This window comes from Cygnus atratus, chromosome 6 (assembly GCF_013377495.2).
Source record: "Cygnus atratus isolate AKBS03 ecotype Queensland, Australia chromosome 6, CAtr_DNAZoo_HiC_assembly, whole genome shotgun sequence".
Lineage (NCBI taxonomy): Eukaryota > Metazoa > Chordata > Aves > Anseriformes > Anatidae > Cygnus > Cygnus atratus.
The window spans coordinates 38,111,585-38,134,373 of record NC_066367.1 but is presented as its reverse complement, the minus strand read 5'-3'; the positions used below and the strand labels follow the sequence as shown (position 1 = coordinate 38,134,373).

Sequence of the window (22,789 nt, the reverse complement as noted above, 5' to 3'; positions counted from 1 at the left end):
GTTTTCTTCCTTACCTCCTCTTGATCCAGCATTTGTTGTTTTAATTTCTCAGCCAACTGGCTTTGCTGGTTGATTTCATCATCCTGCAATGAAATAGGGTTGGAGATTTTTAGTTTCTTTAGAGTTCTCTTTTGATTGCTTTTATTTCCTCTCTCTGGAGAAGAAGGAAGAATAATGCCACAGCAAACCTTGCGCAGGTTTGAGTGGCAGGGGAGAAAAATACACACACGCAGAGCTGCATTGTAAAATCAATGCCTGCACGCAGCTGTCTCTAGTACAGACCTAAGCAGTTGGCCCTGATTAGAAACAAAAGACACTGATGTGGTAATAGCTGCACCTTAAGGTTTGCAAACGACCAAGAGACTTTTATAACATATATGTCATGCGTTTATAGAGCTACAAAAACATACACACCCACACACTCTGTCACCCTGTCCTCAAAATCAGTGAAGAAAGATCATTAGAGACAGATTTATTAACTAACTGCACAAATGAAAGAGGAACCTCTAACCAAAACACAGAACTCGGACACCTCATCTGTAGAACTTGCATTGTCCCATTCTAGAACGTAGCAGAATTGGCATCCTGCTCCATCCAAGACCTTAAAGGAAATGCTCGCAGGTAATGCACATGCAGGCATCAAATTTTACTGGCATTTCCACTTCTTCGTTAAGACAATGTCCTCATGGTTAAGAGCCGATCTTAAATCCAGATGAGAAATTGCGATGGACATTGCTGTACAAATCCTACCACCAAAAAGGCTCAGGAGGCACACCAAGCACAGCAACCGACCGGGTCCATCTCTGTTCTCGTGAAGGAACTTGCCGAGGTAAACCCTCGATTTTTTTTTGATTGAGTGAACCCAGTGTGTTTCACTGACAAGCCGGCTAATGGCTTGATTCCTGATAGCAAATATGGCTAACAAGCAGAATACACTGAACCGCTTGCTAACGTTCAAATAGCCCCAGATCTGACATAAGAGTGACCTACAATGTAAAAAATAAACGGGGATATTTTGTTTTTGTTTGGGGGATGAGATACCTTCTCGTTTTCTACAGCGCTGCAGTAATTCACCACATCACGCTTCCCATGTTTCCTAAGGTAAAACACAAACCTGCCCCTACCTCCTTCGAGGCTAATAGAGGCTTTGCTACGTTTGATGAGGGAAAGTGAAAGAATGACCAACTTGTTTTTCTTTCTCTAATCAATATATAAAACCTATGGAGTGCTACAGGGAATGCATTCTCCATCCCAGAAAAGCTCTAATTTCTTAAAGACCTTAACAGGTACTTACGTGCTACCAACCCACTGCTTTGTGCATTTGCAACCAGACTGTGCCGGGACCTCATGCCATGGCACAGCGGAGCTACGGCTTAGCGCAGCTCTCCATTATCCCCTCGGTACTCAGGAACAGCCGAGCGTTAACCATTAACACACAAGGAAACAGGGGGCTTTTTCTGGCATTATCCCACTAATTACGCTTGAAAATTAAAATTAAGTTTTGATTCAACATTAGGGCGAGGCTGAAAACTTTTGCTTGGTAGAGTTTAAGCTGTTCTCATTCATCATGGTCAATGTTTTTAGTATGCCTTTTTTTCCCCCCTTCTTATCTTCACACGAGCCAAAGCTATTAACAGCAAGTGCTCGGTAGCTGATAGCTCTAAGTGCCAATAATGTATTTCAAGCTGTGCAAATCAAAAAAAAGCCACCTGTACTCCAGAGAGTGCTCACAGCTAGAACAAGATGAACAAAAGAGGCCCAAAAGATGGCTGTATTTTTTCTTTAACATTCTAATATACAATACATATTAAGTTAGTCTCTTTTTTTCCTCCCGTGACTCTGAAATTACAGCCTGCTGAAGAAGTACAGTATTTACATAAATCACTGAACAAAAGGGGGCTAAAAAGCCTGTATTGGGCCCTTAAGTTACAGGCAAACTTGCCTCCAGTTTCCTGGAGAGGGAACAGCAGATACCTGACATGATAGGGCAAGATCCATTTTTACGCAGTCGCAGCATTTTGAATTTTGAGACATCTTCCAGTGCATGGTGCTCAGGAAATACAGTGCCACAAAATCTTTGACTATCATACAAATCTCGTGAACAGCATGCCCTACACTGCACGGGGTGACAAAATTATCACAGAAATTCATTTACAAGCTCTTAGAGACTGGAAAGTTCTTCTAGCAATCCATTTTCACAACATTCTTTCCAGCTAGTGTGTAGGAAATTCAGAAGTTTAGATACAGGGATGAGACCAGTTGTCAGACAGCCACAGCTATACCGCACAGGTTCCAGGCATCCTAAATCCCTCACGGACGCAATCCCTCTGCATCTCCACAAGAGCACGCAGCCTGGCAGGAGAAGGAAGAACAGCTCAAACCAATTGGGACACAAAATCAGTAACAAAACCAAAACCCAGGCACACCCATCCAGTTTGGTTTGGTTTCCATTTACGCCCAGAGAAGGGAGTCAGAAGAAACGTTCGCACCTTATCATCCAGCTGCCTGTAGAGACTGGCGATCTCCTCGTCGTATTTCTGCTTCTCCTCTATCGAGATGCTGGCAACGACCGGCGTGATGTTGTCAATAATCGGGGTGTTATCACAGGGCTCCAGGTTCTTCTGGTCCTTCGCGCTGATCTGCTCATCCTCGGGCACGGCTTCTCCTGCGGGCACACAAGCCACGGTCAGGGCAAAGGAGAAAGGAGCCCAAAGCCACGGACATCCCAGGCTGGTCCTGTGCAGCTGCTGAGGGGCACCCAGCAAAGCCAAGGGGGGCCCACGACAGCCCTGCCAGCTGGCACAGGGCGGGCAGTGGCCATGGATAAAGGTGAGAGGCATAAATCGGGTGGCCAAGATGGCCAGTCAGCCCCACAGCTGGACAAACAGACAAAATGCAGACAGGCTGACCTCCTGACTCCTCTTGCACTCAAGCCCTCTGCAGACGGGCTCCGTGGATTAACACAAGTGTAAATAAGGAGGAAGAAAAATCAGACTTTCAGCCTAAAGCCTAGAGGCAATCAAATGTCCCTTCCTACCAGATTTCCAACTGCCTTATCAACTCTCCCCCTGCCAAATGAACCTCTAAAGCACCAGGACGACAAGCAAGCCAGCTGCGTTTAAAACAATATTCACCTTCTCCCTTGTCACAGATAAAATTAAACAGCACAGGCCAATTTTCAGCTGTTGCCTGTACACAGCAGATAGGATGCTATCCCTACATGTTTTCTTGCGAACTGCTTTTCTCCAAGGAATATTCTCTCCGACAACGTACGTGCGCTCCAATTACAAGGCTGCTGCAGTCGAGTGAAGAGGGACAGCAAGCTGCTCAGGCCAGAAATTGAATCGGCATTCATCAGCCTGGTGAGAGACTGTTAGCTGCTGAATGCATTGTTCAAGGTGTGGGGAGGTTATGTTCGACCCTTCTGCACAGAGTTTTTCCCATTTCTATAAAAAGCTGTAATATTTAATCCCATAAAGCTTTACCAACCATTCTTCTTGCCAAAGCAGTGCGGGCACTATTTATCTCACTGGCAGGGAAACAAGTAAGCAGGACAAATACATCAAAAAGCAAAAAGGCAGGCTAATCCAGACCTCAGCGTAAAACAAAACGGTGTGAAGAAGCATGACCAACAATCTCAGAAGATGTTTTTTCAAGTTTAAAGCCTGAAAAAACTTAACTTGGAATCAAACACCATGAACTCCCTAAAAGTACTACACCCAAAATATTTTTGCTCTGTTGCTAATGACTCGATGCTATTTTACCTTATCAGCGAGAAAAATGGGAATTGATTGTTCATTGCTGCATTTCACCTGAGCAGAGCAGGGCAGGGGACTTGCCCTTTTATTTGCTGCATTTCTAGACCAAGCTACACCAGTGGAATATTTATGCATCTATCTTGTATTTGATGTAGTTTTTGCTACAATTTCCTTTGGAAAGAGCCTCATTTGACAGAGTCTCCTTCCAAACAATGCTATTGCGGAAGGTCAGACAAGAGATCAATAGTATTTTGAATGCATTTAATGTATCGCTTGGTAACGCCACCGAGAAAAGCAGGGCAGATGTAGGGGCAGAGGTGGTGTGCATATTTAGACGAAACAACAGAGACAACGTTTTATTAAGGGCTGTTTAAACAGCATATTAGATGGCCCTGTACAAGTTTTTCTACCAAAATGTTTCTAGGATGGGAAGGAAATTACAGAAGCCGCATTTAGCAAACACAGACTGAAACGCGGAACATGAAAGTGCCATAAATTCCCAGAGCTCCTCTGCACCACCAGCAGACCCACCGTCTCCATAGCAATTTTACTATGCAGATAAGGGAAGTATTCCCTGTGCTAAAGTGGTCCGAGCCTCCAGAGGAAGATGCAGAAAGCAATCACTACGGAAGTAGCTGATATGAAAGGCAAGTAAACAGCACCGGGAGCTGAAAGAAGGAAACAATTTCCGCACCCTTAAAGGTCAGGTATTATCTGTTACGTATGGAGGGATTTCACCCATGATGTTCAAAACCAGACTAGACTGTTGCAAGACAATTTATCCCTACTAATTAAATCACAGATTTGTTCTCACTTCACGTGCCTCGTGTTTGCCAGAGTTACTGCTAGAAGCATCAGCACACAGGATCTGGACGACAAACACTTTAGAAAATAAAAATGACTCCAGAGAAGCAGCACTTCACTGTTGTGGGTTTGTTGGAATTTCAGGGTGCAAGAGGGGTGCAGGGTTGGTTTGCTTGGGTTCTAGAGGGGGATATTTGTTTGTTTGTTGCTTACTGGGGATCAGGTTTTGTTTTGGTTTAGTTTCTCTTCCTTTTCCCACTTTTAAAATTAAAAGGAAGGATAGTTTACTCAAATTATTTGTAAGAGCTCCAGATTATACAAAATAAAATGTAATTAGTATGTTATGCATGAAAACATGCCTCCTCCTTAGCAACCGGAACTTAATCTTGTAACTTAACCTGAACAGCAGTTCCCTATGTTGCCAAGCAAAAAATTAGCTGTTCTCACATAAATTTCACTTAGAAGACACAGAAGGAGACAACTGGTGATTCTTCTAACCAACAACACACCTAAACACTGTACCAGAGGACTACTTATTCTAATACTATATTCAATTATATAAAGAAATATAAATGCTACTTACCTTGAAGCACAATGGAATTTATTCTCTTGCCTGAGCAAGAGTTCTTTGTAAAAAATGAAATTTTATCTTTTCCTTATTAATTTAATATTACTATAATTATTAGAATTATCAATGCCTGTCTGTATTCTCTGCATCTGACAGCATGCCAGCTTGGTGCATATAAAAAGTTGAGTTCTGAAAATGTCTGTTGCTGCCTTCCCTGGTTTTGGCTTTCTTTACCCTTCAGTTACTATTATTATTCACTGGGTGGAGAAAAAGAAAAAAAAGGAGAAGCCCATGAGCAGATGCTGAGGGCAACAACTGGGATGGACAAGTCTGTGGCCAGCAACAGTCAACTTTGTGGCCAAAGGTGATAGGGTTTTGGATCAAAGGTCACGGGTTTTGGATGCTGTGAAAATGCTATCAGTTAGATAACTCTCACACATCACATAAATATAGGCAATGACGAGTATTAGTCTTGGTACGCAGATTTTTCTAGTAAAAATTTCCCTGCTGTAAGTTTAGGAAGGCTTTTGGTACGAGCTGCTGGATTAGCGTTAAATCACGTGGCCTCTTCTGCTCTACACACCACCGGAGAGCCCCAGCACAAACTGAGCACCCACGTGGTCACTGGGCAGTTCTGAAATAACAAAGGATTTGTCTGGCTTCTCCACCACAAGTATGGGAACGCGCTCTGCTTCCTCAACACACCTCACAAACACGAAAGCGAACTACAACTCTGAACAGGGAGTTTAGAATTAGTATGACTATCGTGATTTAAGGCAAGATGTAACCACATATAACTTAAAAATATGAAGACTGACACCCGTTCCTGTTTTCCGTACTTACCATTTCTCCACCTGTTCAGTTCCAGCTCCAGATGCTGGATAACGTTCTTTAGACTCTTGTTTTTGTCTTTTTCCTTCTCGTACTTTTTCTTCCACTCCTCTGCAGTCAGCTCCAGATTCACAGAGACCGTGTTCTTAATAGTCTTGGCTCTGGGTAACAAACACAGGTGTCAGTTGCTTTGCAACTTGTCTCTCAATGCAACGGTAGAGATTCAGAAATTTTTCTATTACACAAAGGGAACCGTCTAAACATTTGCAATTTATTTCCTGAAATGCAATGTCACAATTCAATCTTCTCTCAGAACCTCAGCAGTATTACGATCTTGAAGCCTCTGGAGAAATCTTTCTGCCTCAAAATCCAGCAGCCTCCAGTTGGGCATGGATCTGCCTCTTTAGATTTCTTCTGAGAGGAAAAGCTCTGAAAACGGTTCTTCGATTAAGGACAAAACCAAGTCCTGTCATTACTGCTCTGCTAAGTAAGGTGTCACCTCATTATTTTCAGCTCCTTCTGGGATGAATTGCTCGGTATCCCACCAAGCATCTGACCACAGGCTCGTCCCGACTGTCCCTTAAACTCTGTCACCACAACTGAGCTGTATTTTAGGCATTACATGGTGTCGACACAGTAAAGTAGAGATATGGAAACTTATCCTTCTTGAAAGCCTATCAGCATTTTTAAGTGCATTTTGGGGTTGGAAGGAGGGGAGGAGAGGAGAGCCACTGGTCACCACTGGGGAACTGGGCTATGGCTTGGCTGGAAGGCTGGCAGCGGGGAGCTGGAGCTCGTCCCTCTGCTGCTGTGAGCAGTAACACTGGTTACTGCAACACTAGGCAAAAATCCCCAAACCTAAACCCTTCGAACAATCGCCACCACTCACCGCTGTGAAACTGCTTAGCCCCAGCTGAACACAAACAATGGCACTAGCAAATGCAGGACAAGCAGAAAAAAATGCAGAGCATCTCCCCTAGCAAAACCACTTTCAAAAGGGGGAAAAAAACAACAAATAGGCGTGAATGAAGAAAACTTCAGATCTTTGCTCCTCACTGCTCAGATCCTGAGTGTCTCCAAAACGAAACAAGTGTTATCAAACACAACAGAGACTGAGTCTCTCTTTAAGTAATGGAGTAACTGACAAACCCACCACCAGGTTGTAAAGTGGAGGCTGAAATGCCAACACACCGGACAAGCTCTAAGTATCAGCTAGAGATACAGTGACTAACTCTCCCTTGGGGAGGGCACCTGGTCTTTATTTTCTTTGCAGCTCCACTTAATGAGTGTAAAACATCTTCTAAATACGGCCAATTACTTAAAATCCCAAGCCTTTCTTTTGGCAGCAGGGAAGCGCTTCCATAGGTGTGCCTCATAGTCCAGTGACTTGCACTATGTGCTATGCAGAAGTTTTATTACCTTAGAAGAATTTAAAAATAACCCTGTATTTTCGAAGATGCAGACGCCTAATGGGTAGCTTTTACATAATTGTCTCATGTTATTCTGCTAAAAGCATGGCTCAGGTTTCCACTCCTTTAACTGCAGTGGGGGAAAAATGCCACACCATAGAATTTATCACCTGCATTACACTAACGATGGATGAAGCATCTACTAGTAACTACAATTAAAAACAATATAAAAACACAAAAAAGACGGAGCAGAAAGAAGACACTGAGTCATTACTAATAGAGAAGCACTTATTGATTAGCACAACTGGGCCCGTGAAGATGAATTTTACTCCTGACACTTATTTCAAAGGTGACATTTCTTCACTGCTAGAAAAAATGGAGGAACCAGTCATCAGCCGTGAGTCATATACCTTTCCTTTAATGTTGTTCAGCCCTTCACAGTGTCACATCAGAAAAATGAAACACCACAGCTAAAGAGACCGTAAATGAAACCGTTTCCCACAGACAGCGATATTCTTATTCAAGTGCTGACAAACACCACTGCGTTTGTATAGTATGCGTGCTACTCTGCAGGTCTAGCAAAGCAGCAGTCCTCCTCTTTGCAGTTCCTTCCTCGCAGTTAAATGCTCCCCGGGACCTCCTGTTTCAGCACAACTCCATAGCTTTTAAGCAAGGCAAAAAAAAAAAAAAAAAACAAAGACCGCCACATTAAAGCCCAGCCAACCACTCTCACAAAGAATTTAACTATCTTCCCAGCTCCTTCAGCTGACATCCTAGTCCACAATAAGGAATATTTTATGGATTAAAAAGACAAAACCCTTCCTCTTCTCCTAGCAGAGCGTTAACTATATCTAGCATGTGACTGTATTCTAGTTCCATGGTTGCTTCAAGTTTGATGGACAGCTCATTTAGCAGGTAAATTCCCCACACTGCTTTCAGCAGTCGCGTCAGTCAAAGCTCTGATATTCAAGGTGTACAGAGCGAGTCTGAAAATCATTCTGCCTTCTGAAGAGAACGGCAAGTTTTACTGATTACTGAAAAGAGAAATGAAACCAAGAAAAACGTAAGCTGAAATAAGATGGAAGCTGGACTTCCCCTACACACACTTCCTTACGTACCCACGCGTACAAGTTCCCAGAGATCCTGGAGCATGGTTATCCATTACAGACCAAAAGCAAGTCCCTTCATGAACGTAGAGATTTAAAAAACCGAACACACAACAACATGCTATGCAACCCTTTAATCCCCTTACTCTGAACTGTGACATTTTACCGCTCACCTTTCTTTTTACTTCCAAACTATACCCGCAGACAGAGTTCAACAAAACAGGCAGCAGACTGAAACCTGACACAGTATCTACAAGTTGATTGAAAATGAAATGCCACTTCAGCTACTTAATTACACTTATCCAGAAGGAATTAGCTGGAACTTTGGGACTACTCTTTAGTTTTACCGAGGTGCGAGATTCACACTTGTCTGAAGTCATCTGAAGTCAGAAAATTGTACATGTGGAGGTTTAAACTGCGAACCATCAAAATATTTAAACTTTCACCACCACCAAGAACTGCAACTCATTATATTTCGGAGTTGTTAACACTTCATATTTCACTACATGCCATAGGAAGCAGAGCTGAGAGGAATTCATGCCTTCTACAGCTACCTAACTTGCAGCGCATGGGTCCTACCCTGCCTTCCACAAATCCCAGCAGCAGCTGACAAGTTAACACCGTTTCTGGCAATGCCAGATTGGGACAGCGTTGCAGAACTGCCCTCCAGCCTTAACCTGCAGCATCATCCCTAATCCTCACAAGTGTTTCCCACGTGCCTGGTGACAGGACGAGGGGGAATGGGCGAAAGTTGCGACAGGGGAGTTTTAGGTTGGATGTTAGGAAGTGCTTCTTTACCGAAAGGGTTATTAAGCATTGGAACGGGCTGCCCAGGGAGGTGGTGGAGTCACCATCCCTGGAGGTCTTTAAAAGACGTTTAGATGTAGAGCTTAGTGATATGGTTTAGTGGAGTACTTAGTGTTAGGTAGGAGGTTGGACTCGATGATCTTGAGGTCTCTTCCAACCTAGAAATCTGTGTCTGTGTCTGTTCATTAAGAGGGGCTACACCCAGCTGCACCTGTTTGCCCTTCACGGCCCATCCTGTATTTTTATGTGCTCTTACATGAACGCACTAAACGAATCATCTTCCTTTGCTAAAATCTCAGGAAAAGCTCATATTAAAGGCTAAAAGTGGGGCAATGAGCTAACAGAAGATTGTCAGATCAATCTTTTATACATGATTTTACTTTCCAATATAAAATGCTCTAAAAGTGTTGATTTTAATGCAAAAATTATGCCAAGTGGCAAACAGAACCTACTTTCAAAGACAAATTGAAGTATTGTACAAGCTGTTAAACAAATAATCTCAAACAATCATAAATTGCTAGTATTTTTTCTTTCTGCTCTTATACAAATAAACGCATACAAAACAAAGTGAGTGATTTTCCGAAGTATCAGAGTTCTCATCCATTACAATAAAAGCAGTAATTACGAAACGAGCCTGACCTATTTTTGCAACCTTGCCAGATTTGTTTCATGTGACTATTGCCAATGAATACACACAAAAGAGAAATTCTCTCTGACCACTTTATTTTATCCTTGCTTGTTCCTGAAGACTTGTTAATAAATTGTTGAGAAGCTCCAAACAAATAAAAATGTCTGACAGCTATGACAGTAATCTATCAAATTTGTCAACAGTACACTGAGTCCACATTTTTCATTTTTTCTTAATTAACAGTTAAAATTATTGTTTTTTGGAACCATAACAATAATCGTTGAGATGCTGTTCAAAGAGAAGACACATCTTAAAAGCATCAAGAGTGCTACCAGATAAAGTTAGCCTGCAGAAAATTGCCCATTACCATTATCTTCCCCATAAAACTTCAAAGAACTACTAAAACACTTTGTACTTTCCGCATGAGAAATTACCAGAGCTTCGAAGTAGTGCAGTTGTTGGCCAACATTAACATTTATTTTTCTGGTACCATGGAGAATAAAGAGACCGTTTCCTCAAGCTCTCCGCTACTATTTTTTGAACAACTCCAGAAAACCATAACCTCCATAGTTAAAAATGCCTTCGCATCTAAACCCCTCGGCACATCTAGTTCAGAATATATGGAAGAGCTCATGTAAGTGTTATCTATCTTAATGCCAAGCAGGACTCACCGTTGTCCAAACATTAGGGTCGACTTTGTTTCTGCTTCATTGAAAATAGAAGGAGAACAGCATATAACAATGGTGGTTCTGCAGTTGCCACCTAGGGAATCCTGAAGTATTCGGGTCATTTTGCTGTCTCGGTATGGAACATGAGTTTTCTAATCAAAATACAAATAAGACAGATGAACAATTTTTGAAATAGTGATACACAAATAACAGAGAAGATGAGTCAACAAGGACAGGCTTTGTGGGCTTTGAAGCACACAGTTCTGAAGTGCAATAGTTTTGGTTGTGCCAAGACGTATTGCACTGGATAACCACTCAAGTGACATCGCTGACAATTAGTCTCTTATCTTTGGTAGCACACTAAAAGCATTTTTGGTTTATGGTTGGAAAGCTAATATTTTCTTCTTTCTGAATTGAAACACTAGTTTATTTTTAATGTGCACGATAAAGAAAGATAAATAAAAAGTTATTCCGAAACAGCACAAAACAGGATTACTTACAGTTCCTTCTGCCAAGGCAGATATCACATTGCCTAGAGCAGACAAAGACTTATTGATATTTTTGGCTTCATCGAGAACAGCGCCCTCCGCTCCGGTTTTGCTGACCTACCAAAGAGAGTGAGCAACACTCAGGCTTAGCTACCACAAGTCCATACAAATACGGCTACAATGCAGGTGGAGGTAGTGCAACAATTAAAGATGCTCCTGGAAGAGCAACACAGCAAGCTTATCCTCGGCATGAAGAAGATTTTATTTGCACTTTGGTATCGGAAGCCTGCGATACGTCTGCCTTTCTTCCAGTGTAAGGTCAAGTTCACCCTTACTTTGGTGAGGGAAAAGCTGCTGAGGGCACTTGGGGACCACTTTCTAGACCAGACCGTCCATACAGGGGGGACTTGCAAATGACACCACAGCTACATTCTCAGGGCACTCTCGGTAGCACTGCATACACCACACACACACACACAGAAGTATTTTGGCTTTTTATTTTGCTTGCATGAACCAAGAATGTCAGGGTAGAAAAAGCATCATCATGCTCACACGCAAGGTTTGCTGGTTCACAAACTGGAGCCCAAGGTGGCTCAGCTGAGAAGCCTCATATTGTGGGAAGAGCACTCCTTTAGAGCACCACAGTCTTATTTCCCTTCTCTTTCTACTTCCCCCAACCCCCCACCCCCAATAAATGAAAAAATATTGCAGATTTTTGCCTTTTTCTTGTTGTTGTTTGTTGTTGGTGTTTTTCTTTCCATTTCTTACCAATAAACAATTCTGATCTGTTCCTTTTATGCATCCCACATTAGAGAAAAATAGGATTGGCATGCTAATTTTAACATTCAAGATACGACAGTTCTGCACTGAACCAGATTCCCATGGTCAGTTTAGGGATCCCACTCGTATCTCTGAGCACAAGACAGATTACCTTCTCACTTCCAGCCAAGTCTACCAGGTAAAGTTTTCCACTGAGTTTCTTCTCAGTTTCCACATTCTCTTGTTTAATGTTAATAAGGAAGATACTGTGACTTCTAGAGCTGTGTTCGTTCATATCTGCACAGGAATCACATTTTAAAAGTATTGTGTAAGTGACGTTAAAATCTGACAGGCAATTATATATCAGTGCTAGCCTGTGGCTAACAAACTCCAAAATAAGAGTCCATTCACTGGAAAGTCCAGACCTGGACAGAAGTGTCTACACCAAGAGCTGCAGCTATCACCCATGGACCATGGAATGAGCTCTTAGTTCTCCTGTCATGACCTAAATTAACCAGATTCGTGATAAATGACAGCCTTGGAAAAAGAGTTTTTTTGTTTTCCCCTCCCCTTTCTCTTTTTAAAGAAATAGTTTATTTTTTTCCCCTAAGCAATAAAACTTGCCCAGAAATAGTATTAAAAAATTAAAATAGTACGAATAACAAAATAGCATTTCACAGATACAGAAAGAAATAAAGGCGCTCTCCTTTGTGCTTCTTCATGAGTATACAGTGTGCACACACAAAACCCCATGGGATATAATAGATGCTATTTAGATGCAGAGCTGTGATAAGAATGTGTATTCAGCATTCTGGACAGAGAAAGAATTTTAAGCTGAGCAAAAAAAAAAAAAAAAAATTACAAAGCAATAAAAAGAAGCTGGGCAGGTTTCAGTACAATTGTGTGAGGCGATTTCCCAACTTTTTAGTAAAAGTTTTCAGCAAAAAACATACTATTCAAATTAGAATTTCAGAGTGATTTTATTGCTTATGTAAGAAAAAATCCTCCTTCTCCCAGGCACAGGTAGAACACAGGCAGCTACAACTGCAGCTTCTGCTTCTTCTAGGTTATGCTTGAAGTTTTCATAAAGCAGCAAAACCAAAACATTAAGAATCAGTAAATCAATCACCTTCTCCTCTGTTTTTCCTATTACCGTAAATTACCATAAACTCTACTTCTGTTACCATAAGCTCACTGATTTGATCAAAGACATCTTAAAGGATTAATTGGGAAACAAGCCAAAAGATACCTGTCCTTTTTTTCCATCACTGCAATGCTACCAGCTTGCATGTAACACAGAATATCAACAAACTTGGGACAGGTTGAAGTGATTATTTTCCATTTAGGAAGATTTGTTAATTTTTCCATCATGGGAACTCTGTCCAAGTTGCTGCCTCACTGGGGTAAGTCACCAGAGTTAAACAGACCAACACTGATAAAACACAGAGCATAGGAGCTTATTCTGGAACAAAAGTAATTGCTCTGCAGTCTTTGCCTTCTGTTTTGACCAATGATTTGCTCTGAGATTTGACTTGTAGCACAAAGACCATATACACACATGCTCACTTATTTGTAGTTTTGAAGTATCTACACTGCAAGCAACAAGGGGTATTTTGGCTGTTTTTGTACACAGATACTATGTAATGCTGTATGTTAAATTCAGAAGTTCTCCTAGCAAATGTTACTGTAATCAGTAAAACTGTAAAAAAAAAAAGAACAATTCTATTAATTTTAAAATGTTAAAAGCTGTGCACCATTAGATCATTCACATAACTAACTCAACATACTTTGTGACCACTAGGAACCAGTGTACCACTAGGAAGCGACAACCACCCAGACCTTACAGGCAGGGAAGTGCCCGTAGAATACCTACTTGTAACAGCTACATGGCGGTTAGCTTTCCCTTCGTCTATCACATCCAAAACCTCTTCAGGACTAGATACAAATCTTTCTGTACAACCCTGGAAATATGCAAATCAAACACAGAAGAGTTTAGAAGCATACTGGTACTCAAATGCTGTCAAGAAGAACGTTAGCACGGATGGATAAGCAAAAGAATCATCAACGTCCCTTATGATCATTAGCAAGGCGATGGACCAAAATCTGCCTTTGTATGACTCTCAGGAGGAGTGGATAGGATAGCTTGAGAGAGTATTTTTTCACAAAATTCAATACCCAGTCAAATCCTAACACACACCAGAAGAGAGCTTCTATGCTTAGCACACACGGAATTATACAGAACATATTCCTATTACTAATTTGGGTTAGATCACATACCCAAAATAGTTTTTCTCTCTCACTCTACAAGATAAGACAAAGAGTCCTCTTTCTCTGCATTACTGCAACATATTAGTGAGGGAATTATTTTACTTTTTTTTTTTCCTCCCCAGGGTCAGAATAACCAGAACAATATTATATGTATTTTATTAGGGCTCACGTATGTTCACAACAAGTATATGACATTGAAGTGAGGTCACAGAAGTCATAAAGCAATTTACGTGAATTCCTAGCCCAACAAACCTGTTCTAAAATACTGCAAGACCACAGCACTTATGCAACAAAGTATTAAACAAAAAATTCTTCAAGATGTTCTCTTTCGTACCCAACAAGAAGTGGGAATAGGAATGCTTAAAATTTAACACCACTGTAACAAATTGTAAATGTTTGAAGTCAGTAAAATAAAGCAAACAAATGATTCAAGCCCATTAATATTTCAGGAAACTGTTTAAATTCAGGGTCTAATGCTACTTGAGCATTCAAGACTGAACATCAGTTGAATCATCTCAGCAAACACCGGGATACAAATGGAAATGCATAAATAAATGCATATGTTGGTTATCTGAGAAAGAATGAAAAACTGAGCATCAAATTTTCCCTGTACCTTAACATACGGAACTCTGTTTTTATCTTCATGTACAGCGAGGTTTGTCTTTGACACTAGAAAGAAACATGGAGATCGTGAGGAATATTCCACAGGTAATGTGTGTCAGCTATACGCGTGACAGGCAAACACAAATATTTTGAATATATTACATTTGTAAATGAAGAGCGCAGTCATTTCCTAATCCTTACCAACTATCACAATTTCTGTATGCAAATCTTGTTTCTTTTTCTGGAGATCTTATACTTGTTTCTTTGAAGATAACCTTATGGAACAGACCTCTGGTTTATGGCTTATATTAATAAAATCAACACAGAACAATTTGGTTTTCTTCAAAGCAACAAAAATTTCAGAAGAAACAAAAAATCTCACTGGAATTTAAAAGAAGTTGAATAGATGTTCCTGTTTGTGTTACTGTTAGCATGCATTTCTCTGTCTTCAGTCTGATTTAAAAAAGCATAGATTGCTTTCATTAACATAAGGCGCGCGCACACACACAAATTGTAAAAGAGACAGAGGTATCTCCCAAAAAACTCTTCCTAAAAGGAAGCAAAGCAAAGCACCAATAAAAAGGTGGGAGAATAAATTGAATTGAATGTATCCTAAATTAAAAAAAAGATGCTATTAAAAATTATTTTAATTACAGTTTCACTATGAGAATATGCATTCCCAATACAGGGTACGTTAAATCCAGTGGTGGTTTGCAAGGCTCAGAAATAGCCCCTTCTGTAAATCTCCATACTCACTGATTTACAACCAAGCTTGCACTGCCATAGTAGGTTCACAACAGATGACTTAAACTACAGAATTCTCTTTCAGAAACCCAGTCACACAGCTTAAATTTAAGTCATTCAAAGAAACTGAGTCAACATGTAAGGGGAAAGAAAGCACTAGAGCAAACCAAACACCATTTAGTACATAAGAAACGTAGAACTTACCATCAAGTAGGTCCCTTATTTTGTCCAAATAAATCTCAAAGTAGGAAACCTAATTAAATAATCATAAACATTCCAATTAAAAAATGTTTCTACCTATGTTTAAATACATGTCAAAATAAAAAGCACCAACCTAAAAATAAAACCCATCTCCCACATACTTTGAATTACATCTTGCTCAAATATGCACTTGTATTCTTAAATGATTGACATGGGATTGACCTTTCTCTATTTATCAATGATTCATCAGCAAAGGACATAAAAAAGCTTCAGAAAAATCTAAACTTCCTCATTAGTTTTTGACGCAGGCAAAATTGACATAAATATCGAACAGAATCAGCGCAATCCACCTAATATTGTATTGCTACAGCTACATCACTATGAGGGTACAGTTTGACAAGTGCAAGAGGCACAGTGATGTTCACCAGCACAAAAGCACGCAGCACGTTCAGTGGTTTAACAAACCAGCAGCACAAGCCCAAGTAACATACAATAAATTAAACTTTTCAATGAAGCATATTGTAAAAGTTCTTTCCTGAACCAAGTCTCAAAAAGCAAATGAAAAACGAGCTTTTCTGTAGCAAAGAAGAGACAATTGTCTTCAAAAAAAATTGTTTAAGGAGAGGGAGAATGAATGAACGACTATCTACATAAAAGGGCATTCAACTCCGACAGAAGCAAACAGAAATGTGCTATGGGGTGGTGCTGAACTGCACCAGAACTGAGATCTATCCAGGGATTATTTAGCTAACTATAATAGTAAACGGCTATAGTCCAGGCATCAGTAAATTCTAGCCACCTAGCAACGTATCATTTCATCTCATGTGAAAAATCAATTACACTTACAGATATAGATATATTTAAAATTGATGAGTTGATCTTCCTGTGTGACAATCACTACTAAGTAAAGATGTGTTTCAGTTTTGGGCATTTACTTCATCTGTGTCCCATTTAAAGCCCTCTCCTGCACCACTCACTTCACCAACCTGGTTCACCCAGACTCATCTCACGTGCCTTATTATCATCCTATTAACACACTGCTGACGAGCGGCGTACACAGGAGATATTAAGTTCCCTTCCCTGTTTTAAATGAGTCTCTATTAAAGAGGGAGAAAAAAAATTATATTAGTTTTCAAAGTTGGCTTAGTTATTAAGAGAGTGTGACAGTCTGGTTCCGTTCTCGCTCCCAGTGACAGAACGTGCTTCCCTCTAAGTGACAGCTCCTTGTATAAGCGCTCAGTCATTCACTGCTACTTAGGCAGCTTTTCTGTTACAATATTCATAGATGTCAACCATGATAGGAAACCGCTGAAACAGTTCAGTGCTGGCAGAATGTGATTTATAAAACGATAATCTTCTGCTGGGACAGGAATTTACTATGCCTGGTGTCGTGTACAAGGGGGTCCCCATCTGTCGGTATCAAAATGCGATCATGTAGAATAGCAATAGGTACAGGAGAGTTTTACGGATGATGAAAAGAAATCAGCGTCACTCCTTTGGAAACCATTTTCATGAAAATTCATAGGCGTCTCTTCTTAAGGAGCTCAATATTTTACAAACTAAGGTCTGTTAAAATATTTAGATGGTTTATTCATACTTCATAAGGTTGCTTCTTCCGTCTGTACTTCATGAGCACGCATGTGAACAGGCGCTGCTGTGAAAGCTCCCAGTACAAAGTGACCTAGTCCTTCCAGAAGATCAGTAACTGGTCCAGAAGTACTCTGCTAGATTATCAAAAAATTCATGCCCAGAAGTACTCATCCTCTAAACTTTAGGCACGAGAGGGACAGAGGAGGAGAACCCCGTTCTGAGGGAGCATCACCTGGTCACAGCAGGAGAAGAAAGTATTTTCAAAGTCCAGCTGTGCTCAGCTACTTAACTTTACTGAAGCCATCTAGGCATATTTCATGTGTTTTAGGGGAGGGATGACGTGGGGAAGTATTCATTTTTCCTTCAATCTACCAGGTAATTTTATTCTTGTCCACTCAGAAGAAAGCTGTACCCGGACCCCAACGCTGCCAGATGGAGCAAGTGTTGCAGATTCCTCCCCACGGCTGAGAGCTCCCCAGGAGCTGGATGAACAGAGGGAACTAAAAGGTCACTCAAAGGATTTGAGAGATCGTGTGTTTGGGATCACAACAGGGACAGGGAAAATCCTATTAGCTATTCAAACTGAAACCAAGTCCATCATCTTAAGGAGCCCATCTGTAAAAGTGACTTCTGAACATCCTCTGGTAGAAACGCCTAACACCATCTCTCCTCCATTTCAAACCCACACTACAGAGGACACTGTGTCCTTGAGGTAGGAACAACATACTGGTACACTCTCAAATGCCATGCAGATGAGTGGTATTTGTGGTTATACCTAGTGGGGCTGTAGCACAGTCTCTGGAGAAGCTGCAGTGAAACAATCACGTTCTCGTGATGTTTTCCTACCCTGCTGACTAGCCTACAAACAGTGGTGAGAGACATGTCAACCAATGGCCTAGCAAATCTGATTTGAAAATACACTCAAAAAAATTCTGAAGGCTACTAATTGCATTGGATTGCTTCCTATAAATGCCCTCGGTAAAGTACCAGTTGTTTGAATCACAAAAAGGAGAAAGGAAAAATTCTGCAGCAAATGCTATGCCAAGAATGCAGGCCGCACATCCAGCGCAGCTTTCTTTCACCTGGCCCATTACGTAACGTGTCATCCCAAATTACCTTTATGTGAAACTCCAGGTTTTCATCCATGGAATAGATGTGATCAAAGATGTCGTGTGCAATTCTTGGAATGATTCCCATTAGCTGGGGGTCATGCAGCTTCCCCTGCGGACGCAAAAGCAAACGGTAACTTGGAAAGCATCGCTCTGGCACAAGAGAAGAGAAAGCCTTGTTCAAACACACCTTCCTACAGTGGGGCTCTGCAAACACGTCTGCTGCTCCGTGGGGATTTGCTTCATGGCAGTGCACATAAAAGATGGCAGAATGACTCGACTTGTTGGCGCTCCTCAGCCAACAGAGCACCTATTTGCTTTGTCAGCCCCTGCCTCCTGTGAAGCACGCTGTCCTGCTGCTACTTACATTGCCGCGCTCTGGCTTAAAGGAGAGGAATAAACACAAACAAACCAAACTTACGATTACTGGTACTCCCTGCTAAAAATCAGCTATTTGGAAACACGTCAGAAACAAGAAGCCTTAAAGCATCTCACTTCTCTGTTGCCAAGAAAAGCTAACGGGAAAGCTGCATTGTGGGGACTTGGGGATTAGAGTAATATATTCTGATTTTAGCTTGCTCGGCCTCCTGCCAGAGAACTGTGCCTTACAAACTGCGCTGTTCTCCACGTTAATTTGCACAACTACCTTCCTCGATTCTTTGAAGAACTAAATATTAAATAAAAACCACAAGTGCCCTGGCTGCAGGGCTCCTTTTAGTTGCATTGCTCGTTTTGAAAAAAAATTAGGTACAACAGGAAAGCTAACACCTGTTGAAAACTGAATAAAAATACTAACCTGAAATAAAAACCCCTTCTGACTACAGCATACACTGGACTGTTATTTCTACAAATTTACTGAAACTGCATAAATACGCAATAAGAAGCATTCTAGTAAATAGTCGTAAGACTCCAACAGAGCATTGGGTCTAGAAATCATACTTTACCTTCTGATCTTCAAAACCTCAATGCTCCAAGTATTACTGACAGCATCAGCACCATCAAGCATCCTACTTCAAATCCTGGTAGGGAGTTTTTAAAAATCTAATGGGTAGCCATACAATTCCAAATAATGGGAACTCGGATTTGATCGGGAATTGCTACAAAGGCTTAAAGAACAGGAAATTTTGAGCACCACGGGAAGAAAGCCATGCCTGCAGACGTCTCTCAGTTGTGCACGCCCGTGACTGAGGTGGGTCACACTGACCCCTTTCCCGAGTTCCTCAGCCTTTATTGGTGTACCACAACGTGGTCTTCCCGGGCATCCCTTCCTTTATGCTAAAGCTGGTGAAGTGAAAGCCTGCTTCTAAGCATTAACCTAGGATGAAAGAAACGTAACATGAAGAACTGACACTCTCTCTCTCCCTCTATCTCCAAGCTTGAATTTAAAGCAATTACTAGGCTTCTGCCTTTGAACTACACATCTTGGGGGGGGAAGAGGCAGAAAGGGAGCAACCATTTGCTTTGCTGACTGCCTTCCCTATAAAGCAGCACTCAGCTGTATCTAAACCAGCAATATTTTATTCATATTACACAAATAATATTAACTTCCGCAGCGGAAGCAGTTAAATGCTATACCATATACAGCATCCTACGAAGCTCTGCAAAAGCTAAGAAGTCCTTGTTGTACAATATCTGTTGTCCAACTGCAGACCAAGAAAATGGAAAAGAGGATGATGAATAAATCCCTGATGGAGGGGGGAAAAAAAATCCTGCTAGCACACTCAAAACAAAACCCAGCTCTTTGTTTTGCTTTGCCAGCAAAGACTTCATTGCACAAAGCGTTGCATAATGGAACTAAGCTGGTATTGAGCAGACACCAAAACACACCATCAACACCATTCATTCCTCCTCGCTGGAGAAGTCCCTGATGTCCTACCAAACCCAACTGACTACCCACCCTGTATCACTGCACCGAGATAGCCTTCCCAAAGAGGATAAAGGAGCTTTTCCCGAACTAGGATAAACAGAGATTTGTTGGTATTTCTCCACTGCTCACGTGTGCAACCAAAGGTACGTCCCCGCTATAAGGCCGTGTAAGATGGAAGAACCCTAAGCTAGGGAAGGCAGCTACAGAACCAGAGACACAGGAGCCACGCGGTGCCTCCTGTTGTATAATGGAAAGGGGTCTCTTAGAGAGTGCCTTGGGTTGCTAGCTCAGCCCAAGAGCTGTGAGAATTTGTCACAGCGCCTTTTTTCCTGCAGAGAGGCGAGTCAAGTTGGGCACCTCTGCACTGTGCTCCGCTGTGCCAGGTGAACACATCCCCTAATCACTGCCTGGGCCCCGAGTAGGTGGCAACTCATACAAATATTCAGCTGCATGTTCTCCTAACCTCAAGAAGCTCTGTAATACATGCACTTTCCACTAAAGGGAAAAAGTAAGGTGATTTGCAAGGAATGATTAGGTGTGCATGTAACTCCATCCCTGCATCTACAGCTTCGTGGGCTTTCTCACTATTAAAGTCAGTAGCAACATCAGTGAAGCAAGAACACGTTCACTGCTTTAAAAACCTGTAACTCCAGCACTCCAGGATACATTGAAAAAACAATTGGTTTTACCTCATTATAAATGGGCTTTTAATAAATCAGTAATTGTACAGAGACCATAAATTGGAAGGGAAAGGTAACGGTAGGGTATTCACTAGAAAACCGGAGTGAAAATACTCTCACGGATTTATCTGTGACCTCAGAAAGCGTTTGGAGAAATGTGCTGCTGCTGTCAGGCTGACATTGCAGTCAGTGAACACCCCCAAAGCACCAGGACAGAGTTCTCTGCTCATTAAAGCCTCTCATTTTAATAACATTAACTTCCACATTTAAACATAGACGGCAGACAGTAGCTACTGATGTGTAACAATCGGTTTTCTTTCAAGATGTTGACATAACTACCACCTACAGGGACTTACTATTGAAAACTCTGCTATAAGGTCAAAGCTCATCAATATAACCTCTTGGGAAAAAAAAAAGTATATATTTTTTAAGAAGGTATCTATCCTGCTGTGCAGCCTGGCAACCGTTTTGTCTAGCACAGGAGAAAGGCCCGTGTATGTCAGAAAGCCTTTCTTGGTTGTATTATACTACCAGGTCCTGGTTAAGCTTCACACTGACACTAGGAAGCATTCCACATTTCACAGAAAATCCTCCACAACAGCTTTACCTACAGGATTTAATATTTCTTCAACTTTAGACTATTTTTTTCCTCCACAACACGCCATAGCAACATTACAAGAGGATGTTAAGTTAAAAGAGGGATTAAAACTGAATGTGGACTTTACTCCACTTTCAAAATGACAGCTTCTTCTTTATTAAAGAAGTAAACCAGACATTTTTCTACAGTAATTTTCTTTATCACAGCTTGTAATTCCGAATATAAATTGGCTTTAAGAGATCTTTCCCCATGCCGTGTGGAAGCACCAGCCCGAGCCCCGCAGACATTTTGATTTAAGTACATCGAGCGGGTGGATTACTCAGTCGCTGCGCCATCTGTGAGGGCTGAGCTAGTGATTTCCCCAGCCCCACTCTCCAAAGGAGGCAAGGACAGACTTAATTAGACATGAGGCATCAGTTATTGCATCCTCCAGGAAAGGAGCAACTGTGGCAATTGAACAGCAATTTCATCAGGGCCTATTGCCTCCGGAGAATATTGCTTTCCTTCTTCAACCTTCGGGTTAGCTAGGTCAGCCGTGTTAATCATGTAGCAAAACCATCTGATGCTGTTAAACAAATGGAAGCTTTTCTTTTTTTTTCCCCCTTTCATTTCATTTAGCAGTACTTCATTGTAGATTTCCAGTTTAAAGTTCATAGATTGACTGAAATGCTTTAAGAAATACCCACAGCTTGCAAAGTGCACTGATGGAACAATCCCATGCTAGGATTAAATGTCTGAATAATCCTCCTGTTACAGGAAGAGACCAGAATATCCACAGGTCTCTAACAGAACAGTGGGGAAAAAAAAAAAAAAAACCACACACATGAAAAAAACTACCCTGTTACACTTCGTGTAGCAGAAATAGGAACAGACTTAGGACTTCAGCCACCAGGAGCTGCTACTCTCCACCCCCAAAGCAACAATTTCCAAATTCATCAATTCATCCATCTGTGCCACAGCATGCGAGTGGTATTCCCAGAAGAGGAACACAAATGAGAAGACCAATAACCAAGGCGTGTGGTTTCACAGTCCTGCATGCAAGGGAACTCCTCCCTTATTACTGCCTTCATTTGTGGGTTAACAAATCTCACTCAAATCCTTTAAAAACTGACATACCTGAACTGTTACGTCAAATACGGACAAGCTATAGTTAATGCTTTTCACTCACCACTTGTTCATTTAGCTAAATACCTGTAGAGGGCTCTGGAAAAAACTCCACATTGAAAGAAATACTACAGCTTAAAAAGCAGCAGAAGCTAAACATACCTGTGTCTCTTTTTATATGCCACTCACAGCCCTGTGT

General features: G+C 41.3%; 1 protein-coding gene across 1 annotated transcript in view; it reads right to left on the bottom strand.

Moving 5' to 3' along the window:
* KIF5C (kinesin family member 5C) overlaps positions 1-22,789 on the bottom strand; it is a 70,158-nt gene that overhangs the window by 29,577 nt on the left and 17,792 nt on the right. The window contains exons 4-13 of the mRNA XM_035566113.2: positions 18,349-18,453; positions 15,646-15,694; positions 14,708-14,763; positions 13,700-13,787; positions 11,999-12,123; positions 11,080-11,184; positions 10,583-10,731; positions 5,974-6,122; positions 2,490-2,665; positions 15-83 (exon numbers count right to left, since the gene is read on the bottom strand). Of these exons, the coding sequence (XP_035422006.1) occupies positions 15-83; positions 2,490-2,665; positions 5,974-6,122; positions 10,583-10,731; positions 11,080-11,184; positions 11,999-12,123; positions 13,700-13,787; positions 14,708-14,763; positions 15,646-15,694; positions 18,349-18,453 (1,071 nt within the window). The remainder of the gene's footprint in view (positions 1-14; positions 84-2,489; positions 2,666-5,973; positions 6,123-10,582; positions 10,732-11,079; positions 11,185-11,998; positions 12,124-13,699; positions 13,788-14,707; positions 14,764-15,645; positions 15,695-18,348; positions 18,454-22,789) is intronic.